The sequence below is a fragment of the Ambystoma mexicanum genome, chromosome 1p (assembly GCF_040938575.1).
Source record: "Ambystoma mexicanum isolate Mex_15411 chromosome 1p, UKY_AmexF1_1, whole genome shotgun sequence".
Lineage (NCBI taxonomy): Eukaryota > Metazoa > Chordata > Amphibia > Caudata > Ambystomatidae > Ambystoma > Ambystoma mexicanum.
The window spans coordinates 1,500,760,695-1,500,776,502 of record NC_090921.1 but is presented as its reverse complement, the minus strand read 5'-3'; the positions used below and the strand labels follow the sequence as shown (position 1 = coordinate 1,500,776,502).

The 15,808-nt window shown below is 47.1% G+C and overlaps 1 protein-coding gene across 2 annotated transcripts in view; it reads right to left on the bottom strand.

Moving 5' to 3' along the window:
* LOC138456646 (V-type proton ATPase catalytic subunit A-like) overlaps positions 1 to 15,808 on the bottom strand; it is a 373,621-nt gene that overhangs the window by 331,890 nt on the left and 25,923 nt on the right. For both annotated transcript variants that reach the window (XM_069607191.1, XM_069607192.1), the window contains exon 2: positions 1,623 to 1,715. In XM_069607191.1, coding sequence (XP_069463292.1) covers positions 1,623 to 1,704 — 82 coding nt within the window. In that variant the 5' untranslated portion in view covers positions 1,705 to 1,715. The remainder of the gene's footprint in view (positions 1 to 1,622; positions 1,716 to 15,808) is intronic.

Below are 15,808 nucleotides of genomic sequence, written 5' to 3'. Positions count from 1 at the left end.
GATTCACTCATTTGAAACAGAGTTTGTCAAATGTATGCCATGATGCCAAAACTGTGAGAGGACCCGGCAAAGAAAACTTCAAAATGTCATTGTTGGCCCCAATTTTGAAACCCATTAGCTTTACAACTAATCTATTTAATGGGACATGAGGTTAAGACAATAGAGGCTGTATGGACATGGTCAATTACAAAAATCAATTTAATGTGACATGGATTGAGGTAAAAGAGTCGGTTTGGTATGGGCACACCAGTGTTGTATCCTTCCTCAAACATCACAACTAAAAAGATGGTGATTTCAAAATGTTGATGTGTGTGATATTTTACTTGGACTGATGCAACCCATAATTTACACATGTTATAGCACAGCAAATATTTAGATTCCTATTGCAGTACCAACGCTTCCTAAATTCTCTTTGCAGTACAAGCCCAGAGTATTTGCAGTGTTTCATTGGCAGTGTACAAATTAAACATTTGCAGTGATTGAAAAAATAAATAAGGTGTCTACTTGTAATGATTAGGAAAGAACCACAAGACTTGATATGGTTAAAGATTAAGGTCAAATGCATCTATAGAAATACAGGAAAATGACGTTTAATAGGAAAAAACACCTTACAAGAGTAACATTCAGATTTAGCTCGGAATAGACAAAGGCTAAGTGACTAATTGACATGGGATTCGAAAAGACATTCAAAATATGATCCTGACTACAGGTTGCACTCTAAAATGCTGTACACTTCGGAAATAAACGAACACGGACAGATTATTGAGGCAGAAGTGATGGAATCTGTCATGGTTATTTCAAAAGCACTACTAGTCCAGTAGGAATGGAAATAATTCTAAGGAATTCTGGAATTGGACATTTCTTCACATTCACATACTCCGCTTATGGGGGATTCTGCCCACAGAGGGATTGCTTCCAAAACTATTCCATAGAATATTCAATGTTATTTGTACGATTTGAAAGAACGTTCCAGAATAGCCTTTTGAACAATTCTCCCCACTCCACGCTGCAAATGTGATGATTAACATGATCCCATTAGGTCTATTCACTAATACCTAAGTGCATCATTTCATAGAATGGTTGTCGTACGTGCCTGCTTGGCTCGGTTGTTTGTGAGCAAAACGTCCCCTTAGATGCCAAGAAATGTGTTCCACACAGCTAAATTAGATCTTTTGGAAATGCCTTGATATGTCCTTAAGCGTGAGGAGATTTTTTTTGCAAGCCCCTAAACTGTGGAATGCTCTCCCGTTGGCGATTTGTTGTTTTACCAGCCTGTCACTATTCAGAAGCACTTTCAACACGCCTATATTTTCTGCCCATTTCTTTCTTCCCTATCATCAATGTATACATATTTCCGGCATTTAGAGGTCCCTCTTGTTGCTGTGTACGTGTGGGTCAAATCCTAATTCAAATGAAATTAGTCCTTTATACCCATCTTGCAATATTCCGAATTATAAACATTTATGATTTGAAGAACATTGCTGCAGCCTTCAAATGTTTGAAATCATGATCCTAACATATATGGGCAGTATTTGGAAAGTTGTTCTGATGAGCTCATAGACAGCACCTTTAGTGCTAAAACAACAGTGAATTTCATTAGTCTGAAAGTTTGCAAAACGTACCTGGGCCAGAGACCCCATGGACATAGCCCAGCATTCTCTCGTTTTCCTCATCTTCAATCTTGGGGAGTTTTGAGAAATCCATTCTTGCCGAGCCTAACACAATAAAAGTGCAAGTGTTGCAGGTTAAACATAATCTGCATTTTATACAAATCATGTTGTAATCTGTGTTCTACAGTTCTTTATTTTCAAATTCATCCTGCACATGCCACACAGCGCCCACATTGTCAACGTAGTTTCAAAAAATATTAGTGAATGCAGGGGTAAATCAATGTAGTTACACAAGTTTTTTTATTGAATTATCTTGTATTATGGAAAGGGTTTGGGAGTTTAGACAGTTTCACAAAATACTGCTTCACAAAGAGGCAACCTTTGTTTCCATTGTCGCTAATGCACAGCACTACTGAATTTTGATGTATGTGAGATACCAGCACATCCTTCTTATCTGCATAACATAGGAGACAATCATTATTTAACCACACGAGGCATATATTTGCTGGGTAAATGAGCACGCCACTGATACAAAGGTGAAATCGCAGCCATTCTGCAGAAACGTTAAGCATGCACAGCTGTGTCTGCTTCTCCTTTGGCATTCTGCCAAGAAATTGGACAGAAAGATTTGTGCAGTTTAGTTTGTACTTATCTTGATCATCGGAGTTTGTTTCAAACTTGAACTTGAAATAAGTGCAGAAAGAAAAGACAGGTCCCCTATTCTTCCTTTCAATTATAATGCTGTTAGCCTTATTTGTTGATGAATCCACATTATCAGTAGACAAAGAAAAAGAAAATGGGTACCAGTTTTGCAGGTTGCATCCATCCCGTTTTCAGGGAAAAGTACACGTTTTAAACTTTTCCTTGCATTCCTGAAGATACTCGGGGCTAATTTACAAAAAAAGCACTAACACTGCGCAAAGTAGTTAGCGTGAGAAAAAATACTGCGCGTATTAAAAGATTTGCGCTGCGAGCCGATTCATGGAATTAAATGCGTGCAGAAACCTGCAGTGCAAAGGATAACGAGTAGCACCCGGAACGGCCCCAACACACCCCCATCATAAACAAAACTTAGCGTCGAACAAACTTTGCACAGGACCCTTGGAAAAAAGTAATCATAGATTACTTGCAAGTAATCCCCATTACTCCCACTCCACTTCTGCAACCGGCAAGTCCACGTTCCAGCACCCTCACTAAGCTGCGCCTCTGCTCCCAGACTTAAAGCAACACCTTTGTACCCACATAAAACTGTGTCTCGCCCCCTAAGTGAAAGCAGCACCCACATGCCCCGACAAAACTGTGTCTCAGCCCCCTAACTTAAAGCTGCACCCGCGTGCCCCGATGAAACTGTGCCGTGGTCTCCTAACTTAAAGCAGCACATGCGTATCCCTAAAAAACTACACTTCAGCTCCAAACTTAAAGCAGAATCCGCATACCCTGAAAAAACGGCACCTCGTCTCCCTAACTTAAAGCAACACCTGCAAGTCCGCCCTTGTCCCAGTACCCCCACTGACCTGTGCCCCAACCCACCAACCCAAGGCAGTACCCACAAGTCTGCCCTCCTCCTAGTACCCCCACAGATCTGTGCCCCAACCCAAGGGAGCATCTGCAAGTCTGTCCTCGTCCCAGTATCCCCACTGACCTGTGCCCCAACCCCTCAACCCAAGGCAGCACTCGCATGTCTGCCCTTGTCCCAGTACCCCCACTGACCTGTGTCCCAACCCGCAAGGCAGCACCCGCACATTTGTCCCCATCCCAGTACCCACTCCCAACTGAACTGTGTCTCAACCACCAACCCAAGGCAGCACCCACAAGTCTGCCCTCGTCCTGATTCCAGCAAGGACCTGTGCCCCAAAGCCCCAACCCCAGTCAGCACCCACAAGTCTGCCCTCATCCCACTACCCACACTGACCTGTGCCCCAGCCCCTCAACCCAAGGTAGCACCCGCAAGTTTGCCCTCGTCCCTGTAACCTAACGGACTTGTTCCCCAACCCCCCCCAACTCAAGGCAGCACCAGAAAGTCTGTCATCGTCCCAATACCGCCACTGACCTGTGCCCAACACCACCCAAACCAAGGCAGCACCCGCAAGTCTGCCCTTGCCCCAGTATCCCACACTGACCTGTGCCCCAACCCAAGGGATCACATGCAAATACGCCCTCATCCCAGTACCTTCACTGACTTGTGCCCCAACTCACCAACCGAAGACAGCACCTTCTAGTCTGCCCTCGTCCCAGTACCCCCAATGACCTGTGCCGCAACCCCCAACTCAAGGCAGCCCCCAAAGGTCTACCCTCGTACCAGTACCCCCACTAACCTGCTCTTCAACCCCCCACCCAAGGCAACACCGAAAGGTCCACCCTCGTCCCAGTACCCCCACTGACCTGTGCCTCAACTGGCCAACCCAGGTCAGCAGCCGCAAGACCACCCTTGTCCCAGTACTCCCACTGACCTGTGTCTCCCACCGCCCCAAACCAAGGCAGCACCTGAAAGTCCGCCCTCATCCCAGTTCCTCCTCTGAACTGTGCCCGGCCATCAAACCCAAGGCAGCACCCACAAGTCGACCCTCGCCACAGTACCCCCACTGACCTGTGCCCCAACCCAAGGCAGCCCCTACAAGCCCACCCTGGTCCCAGTATCCCCACTGGCCTGTGTCCCAAACCAAGGAAGCACTCACAAGTCTGCCCTCATCCTAGTACCCCCACTGACCTGTGCCCCAAACCCCCAACCCAAGGCATCACCCGCATGTCTGCCCTCGTCCCAGTACCCCCACTTATCTGTGCCCCACACCCCCAACCCAAAGCCGCACCCGCAAGTCTGCTCTTGTCCCAGTACCACCACTGACCTGTGCTACAACCCGCCCACCCAAGGCAGCACCTGCAAGTCCTCCCTCGTCCCAATACCTCCACTGACCTGTGCCTCTAACCCCCAACCCAAAGCAGCACACGCAAATATGCCCTCATCCCAATACCCCCACCTACCTGTGCCCCAACCCCCAACCACGGCACCACCCACAAGTCCGCCCTCGTCCCAGTATCTCCAATGACCTGTGCCCCAACTCCCAACCCAAGGCAGCACCACAAGACCCTCCCAGTCCTAGTACTCGCGCTGACCTGTACCCCAACTCCCCAACCCAAGGCAGCACCTGCAAGACCGCCCTCATCCCAGTACTCACACTGACCTGTGCCCAAACCCCCCAACCCAAGGTAACACCCGCAAGTCTGCCCTCATCCCAGTACCACCACTGACCTGTGCCCCAACACCCACCAAAGGCAGCACCCATAGGTCTGCCCTCATCCCAATACCTCCACTGACGTCTGCCCCAACTCTCCAGCCCAAGGCAGCACCCGCAAGTCGACCCTCATCCTAGTCCAACGTGGAGTATCAACCTACCTCAACTCCTCTGGCTGTGTCCAACATGAAGTACACTTGTCGGACATCTTCCTCCAACATGAACACCTGGGAGCAGCTCCGTTGAATCCAGAACCGTAGCCTCTTCCATGGCTTCCTGTTGGATCACACTCAGCTGCATATCAACATCCAACCATACTGTTACAGCAGCTACACTTTGGTCCCTCTATGTACATTTGACATAGTGCACATGTGATGTGCGTACTACATTGATGCAGAGTGAGGCCATATCCCACCTCAACTCGTCAATGCTAATGAGTTCTACCTGTGAATGAAAAGTAAGCACATCCACATTGACAAGCAGGTGCCAAACGGACACCAAAACATCAGTGGACCAGAAAGGTACACAATGTACAATGAACTGACCCTCAAGCAGTGAATGGGTAGAGGTGAATGATCTGTCATCAGATACAACAAACATCTGGCAACACACATGAAGAAATGTGGATCCATCCCCAATGAGAGACCCCAAACACCATCATGAAACATCTCACTCGTCACTAAATGCATCCGCACATTGACACCATGAGAAACACAATCAATAACTAACTCAACCAACACAGATGCACAGACACCAAACATGCAGTGCTCCTTCACAAGGAATGGCATCAGACAACACGCCCTTGCCACCTCCAGCTATCTAATGGTGCCTCCCCTACATGTGAAACACATGTCCACATGTCCAAGTCAATCAATGTAATACCACCCTGGCAACCACAAACAACCCACAACATCATATAACACCCATGAACATATTCACAAAAGAAGTGCTGTGTCAACCGCAGCAAGTATCACATACCCATGCACACCACGTATAGAATTGGCCAACATGCCTGTACTTCAAAACACTGAAGTATGCAAGCAACAAATGTGCATGTTAAAGATGTGAAACATATTAATCCCAAATATGTCCTCTCCCCACATCTACAATAAACCACATACATTCATCAAACATGGATGCAACAAACTAAACATCACAAACACAAAGCATTCACATATGTCCCCCAGCAAACACCACAGTAGCAATATGACCCACAGAGAGTGCCCCCAGCCCACATGACAGCCATCGGACAAACTCACTTGGAGAACATGGCCGAACAAAAGGTGCACATGGACAAAGAGACAGCAAACGGTGTGATGGAATCATAACATACAAATTTATTTATGACAACCTATACACAAAAAAGGGAAGGGAAACATTTTCCTTGAAAAAATGAATAAGGACAAAAGGAAACCTACAACTAAAGAACTATTTACACGAGTCAGCGGGCTAGTCTGTTGTAATTTCTGACAATGCCTTCACCAAGGCCTATTCCTCTGCCACCTGTAGGCAGACTTTCGTTGTTCCCTGGAGGGCTGGCAGGGGCTTACCTCATCTAAGACATGATCTCCCCTGCTGCCCTGCAAGACTCCCTCGAGATGGCAGCCTGAGCCAACCTCTCCTCCACCTCATCCCTGGCCCTTCCTCTCCACCTCCTGCTGCCTCACATAGTCCACCTGGGCCAACACCAAAGCCCAGAGGCGCTGTCATGCTTCCTGCCTCACTTGTGCTATGTTTGCGCCTTGTTGCCTCCTCCTACTACAAACGCCCTCCAGGATTTGCCTCTTCAATGTCTCGATTGTCTGCTGCCTAGTATTGTATGTGTGGTGCAGGTACTCCCTCCGACTGGATGACAGTCTGCGTTGGGGGGAGTACAGCATCTACACTGCACTCAAGTCCCTGATGTACCTCTGCTGCCTGTTTCCCTGTAGGCTCCTGGGTAGGCCCAGTGACCACATCATCTGTCATTGAACAGACTTCCACCTCCAACAGGGACACTGGAACATCATGGGGGGGGAGGGGCAGGTGCACAGAAGGCCTTAGTGAAGGATGACTGGGGCACAGTAGAGGAGGGCCATTGCAGTGGCCAGCCCAGAGAGACTTCTGGAAAGACGTGTTCTTGCCAATTGTGCCAAGAGGTGGCCCATCTGCATGTGATACCCTACAAGCAACTCACAAGATGCCTGTACAGCATCATGCAAAGAGGACTGCTGCCTCAAGACAACCGTCAGCAAGGCAAGCACCTACTCCTGGCTGGCCACATCAGCTGGAAGTGCACCTTCTGCGTGGAGGCATTGGTGAAGTTGGGTACTACTGAAGGAGATGGCCCTGGGACAAGAATTTGTGCAGGCCCCTCCACAGTGGACTGTGTATCCTCCTGTCTTGGGGCCAAGTATGCAGCCTACACATCCTTCTCGGTACCCCCACCTGACATTTTGGGCTGGGTATGTGGTATTTGTTGTAGCATTCGCCTGTTTCATAACTGTGATTGTGTTCATTTTGTCTCTCTTTTACCCAGTAACTAATCTGTCAAAATATCAAGGGTAGCGACTGAGCCCGATGGGAGGAATACTCAGTACAGTACAAGATCCCAGATGGCATATAACGCCTGGGTACTGGTTAGAATAACAATTTGGGGCTAGGGCGATACCCAGAATTAAATACGGAAAGACAAATGGCTTTATGGTGAGAGCCCTTCCCCTTGTCGGGACCACTCTGCTGTTTCTTAAGGTTTTTAAAAGTGGATCCCTTCCCTCTCACGACCACAAAGGAGTGGAGTCAAAGAACGTGCAGAGTAGAGGTGACTGGGTAACGGGGCAAGTGACAGGTAAATGTTGATTTAAATAGGGAAAGGAAAATAGCCAAACAACAATCTAAACTGGCAGAGGAACTCCCAAAGGAGTCGCCAGCCCATTGTTTAGGCAATTCAGTAGCACGTCTTGTGATTATTTGGATTCATGGCACTATTTGAATCAATGAAGTAAACAGGCTCAAATTCCGATTGAGGGGACATTTAATTTGGATAATCTGGGAGCTCTTAGGACTGCTTTGGAGACAGAAGCTACAAGGACACTGGCGGTGCAGTGAGGGGTGTTTGTCATATGAGGCGACAGCTAGGAGGGACGATGGGAAAATTAGAGGAATGTGGGAGATTAATGACCGACTAAGGGGGACAAGTAACATTTCTAAGGAGATGGAGAGGGACGGATGGGGCACAAATATACCACCTAATAATTCAGGAGGGGCTGATGGATAAAGGCAATGGTGAAGAGGATCGGGAAGGTCAGGATAGTGCGACACCAGAAGATATACTTGAATGTTTCACCAGTATGAGGCCACTCACAGGAGCAAGACCAGAGGAGGGACAACAGGAGGTACCCTTGGTAGAGATGTCACCTTTGGTGCATTCTTCCCCGTGGACACTGGGGGCCAGTTGGATCGGGTCTGCAGGGTCTCAGGCATCTAGGGAGCTGCCTCCCTCATATACCAAATCTATGAGAAGAGGAGGTTCGCTATATGGAAGGAATGTACACCCTTTTCAAGTTCCATTCAGACAGGTACCATCTGGTCATGAGGATGGACCACAACATCAGGGTCTTGTCCTCTGGACAACTGGGGACCGTAGGACATTGACGAAGGACAGTAATGCAGTGGTATAATCCATTGAGGGCTGATACGAATCACCCTATGAGAATAGTCATGCCACCGTAAGTGAGACAGCAATTAGTGAAACAAGCATAACAAAGGAGAATCTCCTGGCGATTATTTATACAGGCTGAAGGTGGTGTTCATGCAGCACTCTGGCATTACAGAACCAGAGGAGACAGTGCTGGAGACCATAGCAAGTTTCCGGCCTCTTAGCAATAGTTCTGGTGCAACTGAAGAAAGTGTGTATAGGGTGGCAGACCAAGCCTCTAGCCGATTTGGTGGTGGAGGCGAATCATTGAATTGCTTGCCAAGAAAAGAAGGAAACGTTTGAGGACAAACTTGTGGCATTGCAAATACAGAGCCTTCAGGCACAGCTTCAAGCAAGGGACGAGCTAGGGGCGGAGGACAAATGGACCAACCAGTATTTGAAAACCAACAAGGAGAGTATATGGGACAGCCGCAGCAACAACGACAGTGGTGGTAGATCAATCAACAGCCAGCGTGGTGAGCACAATGTCAGCAAGGACAGGGAAATTGGCCTAACCAGCAGGCTCCAAGAGCTGCAGTGCCAAATCCCTTGAGCTGTAACTACCGTAAGCAGGAAGGACATTGGAAGAATGACTGCCCAATTAGGTAACAGAGGCCCTTTCCACAAGGTAACATGATCCCCAATAACACTGAGATACCTCAACAGGGAGGACAGGTTCAAAGACAGGCAGCCCCTCGAGAAGCTATGCCCTTGTTTCCAAATTTGAATGCTAACCCTTTTATCCCCGGGGACAAAGGTGGGCCAGGGGGGATTCTAGTGGGTTCTGACAACTAGAAATGGAGGGGATCTGGAAGCTCCAATGATTCCAGTCGATCAGAAAAGTCTGTATTTTCAATGTCCGGTGCAAAGGACACCAGTGCCATGTTTGGTGGATACTGGGGCAAATAGATCTGACCTATGACTGAGCACTTTCCCACAAGTTACTATATCTGGAGGGACATTAAGGGCAGTAGGCATATCTAATTCTACTATTGTTCATCAGATGACTAAGCCACTCACAGTCACTCTAGGACCAATTACTGATCAGCACACTTTCCGTTTAAGTCCCACCCCCACATTACCTTGGAATCTGCTAGGAAGAGACTTGTTGTGCAAGATGAGGTGCACAATTTTTTTGTACCCCAAATGAGGTGTTTTGGAGTGTACCCTCTGACAACACTGTAGTGGTAATACCAACCCTGAGGTAAGACCAGGAAGGGAAAAATATAGACAGGAACGAACAATGGTCAGAAGATTTACAGAAATTGGTTAATTCTGTACCAGGTTGATTGTGTGCCACACATGACAATGAGGTGGGGTAAATACTTACAGCAGAATCAGTTAAAATAAAGGTAGATCTGTTTAAGAGGTTGCCCTGCACTCCACAGTACACTTTAAAGCCTGAGGCAGAGGCATTTATAACCCCAGTTATCGAATCATTGCTGAGTCAGGGAATTATCATTCCTGCTAGTAGCCCATATAATACTCTGATTTTTTCAGTGAAAAAGCCAGAAAAGGTGTAAGACTTGAGGCTGTTAATGCTGTGGGGCTATCTTCCTTTACAAGGGTTCCAAATCTGGCCACCATATTGTCCTGCATTCTGCCAAAGGCTACTCATTTTACCATAATGGATCTGTGCACTTTTTTTCTCAGTCCCCATACACAAAGGTAGTCAGTATGTGTTCGCATTTTAGCTTAGAGGGGGCGTACTATAGTCGTGGACCCGGCTGCACCCGGGCTATACAGTGTACCCAAGCCTCTATTCATATCAATTAAAGAAAGATTTGGACAATATAAAATTGACAGGGAAATCAATACTGGTGAAACATGATGATGATTTGTTGATTGCCTCACCTTCAGATGAGGCTTGTAAAGAATACAGTAAGGTATTGTTAAAAGCATTGGCAGAGAAAGGGCATAAAGCCTCGAAGATGAAGTTACAATTGTGTGCCTGTACAGTACATTACCTGGGCCAGGATATTACAAAAGGATATCGGCTGATATCCTCTGCACGGAAAGAGACAGTTTACACGATTGGTAAGGTCCAGACAGTGATGCAAATGCAAACTTTTTTGTGACAAGTCAGTGGGCCTCATTACGACCCAGGCGGTAAGTTACCGCCTGGGCCGTGACCTTACCACCATTGCGTAAACTACGTTTACGCCATGGTGGTTGGCGGACTTACCGCCCCATTCCGAGGTCGGCGGGGCGGTAAGTCCCCAATCCCCATTTACCCTTCCCCATTCCCATTTTTGCCCCATAGGGCATAATGGGAGTGGGGAAGGCGTTAATTACGCCACCGTAAATTACGGTGGCGTAATTAACTCCATGGTCCCTTAGCGCCATGGATTTTAACACCTGCTAAAAGCAGGTGTTAAAAGCGCCATGGCGCTAAGGGACCTCGTAATTGGCGGTAAGGGGTCGGCGCAGCTAACGCTGGCGTAAACCCCTTACCGCCAGGGTCGTAATGAGGCCCAGTTACTTCAGGCAAAGGATAATTGGATATGAAGAGATAGTTAAACCTCTCCAGACATATATACGGATGAATACTGTGGAACCACTACAATGGACACCTGCAGCAGAAGAGGCATTTATTAAGGTTAAACATAAATTGACAGAAGCATCTGCTTTAGGAATGCCCAATTACAAGAAAGGATTGACTCTATACTGTCATGAGAGGAATGGGTTTGCTCTGGATGCACATACACAGAATCTTGGGATCCACTATAGACCCATAGTACGGAATTGGAGCAAGTTGCAGCTGGAATACCATACTCTTTACGATCAGTGGAAGCTGCTGCATTGGCCTTGGAACAAAGTGAGAATATCATTCTGGGGTCACCCTTGGAGGTGGCTGTTCCACATATGTTTAATTACTACTGAAGACAAAGACACATCACATGACTGTATCGAGGGCCAGTAAATATGAGATGCTATTATTGAATTAATTCAATATGGCCTTGACTAGATGTTCCTTTTAAATTCAGCATCCCTGTTACCTACCCCACAGGTGGAAGAGCCACATGTCTCCACCTTTCATGACTGTGTGTCTGTAACTGACTGGTGATGCATCATATAGACCTTTATGATGTGCTGCTGCCCGAACGAGACCGCAAATGTTTTGAGGATGGATCATGCTTTAGAAATCAAAATGGGCAGTTGGTAGTGGGGTATGTGGTATATGCCTCAGCAGAGGTGGTGGAGAGTGGATAATTGCCCCAGGCGACATCAGCAAAGATGGCAGAACTGGTGGCCCTCACAAAGGTTTTGTGCTTTTGCAGCCCATCAGTCTGTAAATATTTACACAGATTCACAGTACCCATTTGGCGTAGTCCACGACTTTGGTCAGCTCTGGAAGCAGAAAGTCTTCTTGACGTCAAACGGGACACTAATTTAAAAAAGTCACTATGTACTAGCCCTTTTGGATGCCATAATGATGCCTGTCACAATTGTGCTTGTTAAATATGCTGCTCATCCGGCACTGAATGACCCTATTAGTTGCGGTAATGATTTTGCTGATTGAACCGGCAAATTGGTGGCTACATTAGAGGAAAGTGATGAATACGTTCTACCAGCTAAATTGGTGCAGGAAACGACTCCATATAAAATGTTGGAAGACATTGCATTTATGCAGGAAAATGCCCCTTCTAATGAAAAGGATCATTGTATTAAATAAATTTGCTAGTTGCATGAAGACTCTATATGGCGAGATGAGCAAGGTCGGTTAGTGGCTCCAAAAAACTTGTGTCAGTTTTGGTGAGGATGTGTCCTGGGCATGCACATGTTGGAGGAGATGTAATGACAATGTTAGTGGGACACACCTGGTTTGCACCTAAGTACACCACTATGGCTCATGAATACTGTCAGAGGTGCGATATTTACCGACAGAATAATGTGGGGAATAGTGTACCAATCAGACTAGGGGCACACCCTCTACCCTATGGCGAATTTGTGGAATTACAAATTGACGTCCATCAACTGCCAAAGTACAATCAGTGGCAGTACCTGCTCGTGGTAGTGGATGGGTTTTTTGGGTGTTTGGAGGCCTACCCATGTAAGAAAGCAGATGCAGTGACCATTGAAAATATAATGATTCATGAGTTTCTGCCTAGATTTGGAACTCCAGTGTGCATTAAAAGAGATCAGGGAACACATTGTGTTAAAAATATTATTAAAACTCTATTGTCAACATTGAAAATTCAACATAAGTTGCATTGACCTGAACACCCCTGGTCAGCAGGATCTGCAGAGAGACAAAACAGGTTTTAAAGAATAAAATGGCCAAACTGTCAGGAGATGGGAGTAATGTGTCCAGAAGCCTTTCCAGTGCTCTTGTTTAGTATGAGAAGTACCAGGAATCGGAAAGCTGGGCTGAGTCCTTACAAAGTCCTTTACGCATGACCTATGAGACAACCTGTACCTGTGAAAACTGTAGTATGATCAATTGTTGGAATATGTCAATATAATAGTCCACCTGTTGGGATCTTTCACCAATTTTCTGTTAACAGGGGACTGATCTAAATTGTGGAAGATGCAAAACACCTAACTATCTATAGGAGACTAGTTACCCCTCCCTTGTTCTTTAGGCACCACAATGGTCGACACCATTTTACTTTTAATGCTGCTTGTCACTTTTTGTGCAAACAGCTAGAGAGAGAACGCAGATTGCATTTTCTTAAATTAGCAGGAAGTCCCTGCAGTGAAGCATCTATAACTTTTTCAGATTTTTTTTTATCCATGCTGGCTTTCACTAGTTGGAGGAGAACATGATTCTATTGTTGTTTTGGTTATGAAGAACTTAACTAACATTGTGACATCAGCTGAAGTCGCTGTCAGGCTGTGGTATAAAAAGCCTTGCATAGCACACTGGCAAGGGGGAACTTGTGATTCAAACAGAGCCTGGGAATGCGGGATGGATCTCTGGTTTGGATTTATACCTCGCCAGCCAAATGCCAGTGGGGCTAATTTCATACCCCTGTTAGGCTCTACCACTTTGGATGAGTGATGAGGACTATTTGAAAGCCCTAAATTCCAAAGTGGAAGAGCCCACAGTTACACCCCAACCTAATCTTAGAGTGCTACCACTAACATACAGGTTTATACCCAGAGCCTTCCCATGTCTCTGATGTGGTATATTATTGCCATTCTGTACTTTTCTCTAGGAAGAGGCACAAGATGATTTCCAAACTCATCTATTGGTAAGCAGGGGACTCAAACCGCAGTGGACTCAAACCACAGTGGTGACAGCCAGGAAAGAACTTGGTGGCAATAGGAATGTGTTGCCAGACCTGGTAAATCTGCCCATGGCCATGCACAGAGTGGTGATGCTGAGGTACTGTGAACTATAGGGTCTCAGTTCTGTACTAGGTAGGGGAAAGAACATTGTTAAGATGGATTTCTGAACTCTGTCCTGGAGGGGCAGAGGTTCAGAAGGCCAGCCTAGTTTCTTGGAACAGGGTAACCTCTGGACAAGCCAGACCAATCAGGGTAGCGATCGCGGCGGTCAAGAAGAGGTCTCAAGAGGGGTGAGGGTGACTGAAAGCCCGCAATGAGCACACAAAGCAAGGACACTTACAAATTACTCCAAGCAGGTGTTATATTAAAAATATAGACACATTTATTACAAGGCCTTTGTAACATTGACCGTAGCGAGAAATCACAATTAAACTCAAGTAAACTAACACATACAAATCTAAAACAATATATATACAAATACAAACGAGTCTAACGAGTTAGACGCATGACATGTGTAGACCACCTAGATGGGGAGGAAAACAGGCAGTGCGAATAATAATTAGACCCAGTCCGCCTTCAGAGGCACCTAACTAAAAGGAAGTCCAAGTCCTACGAAGAGTGGAGCCTTGTGTTCAAAAGTACCTGCACACGCTGGTGCCAACGGGCAAAAGGGGAGTCTCTTCGAGGGAATCAGGCAGTTTAGTTCGATGAACAAATTAAGATGAACAGAGCTCCGCGACTTAAGCGCAGCCTCCACTGTGGGCAGAAGCAGAGCACGAGTACGGAAAGGCGTGCTGTTAGACACAGCGGGGAAAAGCTATGGGCTACTGCAGGAGGGCGACCAGTTCCTAGCGGTCCCGGATGCAGGCAGACCCAGGCTTCTCCGCGTCAGTTTCGGTGCTGGCTGGTTCAGATATGAGCAGGGGACGTCTCGGCGTCGTGTAGATTCCACAGCAGCAGAAGTTGGGTTGAGGGCGTCCCAAACGTAGTGAACCTGCACAGTTTGTTGCCACAGCAGGGCGACGGAACGGCCGTGTGTATTTCAGCCCAATGTACACTGCTCACTTCAGACCTGGGAATGCCAAGTGTACGAATCGTGTGAGAGTGACAAGGACTCGTAATACAAAACAACCTGACGGCGGTTACAGAGCAAGATTCCTGGGTAGGCTGGTCAGTCTGCTGGATGGCCCAGAGACACTTCCGATGGCTTACATGCAGGAGATGCTGAAGATGGCGAGAATAGTTGTTCCCACTATTCCAAGGGGTCGAAGTACCAGTACAGGCCTTCTCGTTCGATCAGAGGTAGAAAGGGTTTCACAAAGAGATAGCAGTGCAGAGGAGCAGTCCTTCAGCGTATCGCCAGCGATTCCTCGGTTCAGCCTCGTAGTTGCAGGATACTTGGCTCTTGTATTCGTTTGTTTGTGAGAACTCAGGAGATCGACCTGGTAGTGGTGTTTCCAGCCCCCTCTTATCCACAGTTCCCTTCGCGCCAAAATGAAGGGGACCCAATGGGAGATCTGCTCACAAAACACTCACACATACGTGGACCTATCACGGAGGTCCCAGGCATTCACACCACCCTAGACTCTCTGGCACCCAGGATGTGTATTGGGACCAGACATCCCCCCCCCACATCCTGGAGCCCACACAAGACCTGTAGAAGCCCACGAAAGCATCTGTGTTTCGCGGGAAAGTACATGCCCAAATAAGGAAGGCCCCGGGTCGGCTCGACCTGGGGAAGGTGAAGGGGGCAAGACGGTCAACGGACAGGACAAAGAGCCTCGTGGTCTGGCCATTTTGGGAGCCAGGCCAACATTTTGGGCTAAGCGCGAGAAACGCGCTTAAACGCCAAAAGGAGCTCAAAAACACAAAGAAACGATCGCTGCCACCAGTCCCGTCCGTGATTCACTTGCACCGTTTATTATCAATCCAAAGAGAGTATCTAGAGACCCAAGAGAGCAGTAACTTAGCTTACAGTACCCTCTTGTGCCATGTTGCGCGAAAGCTGCAACATGATAAAGAAACTACAGAAAACAACGTTTTCCAGTACTGACTCT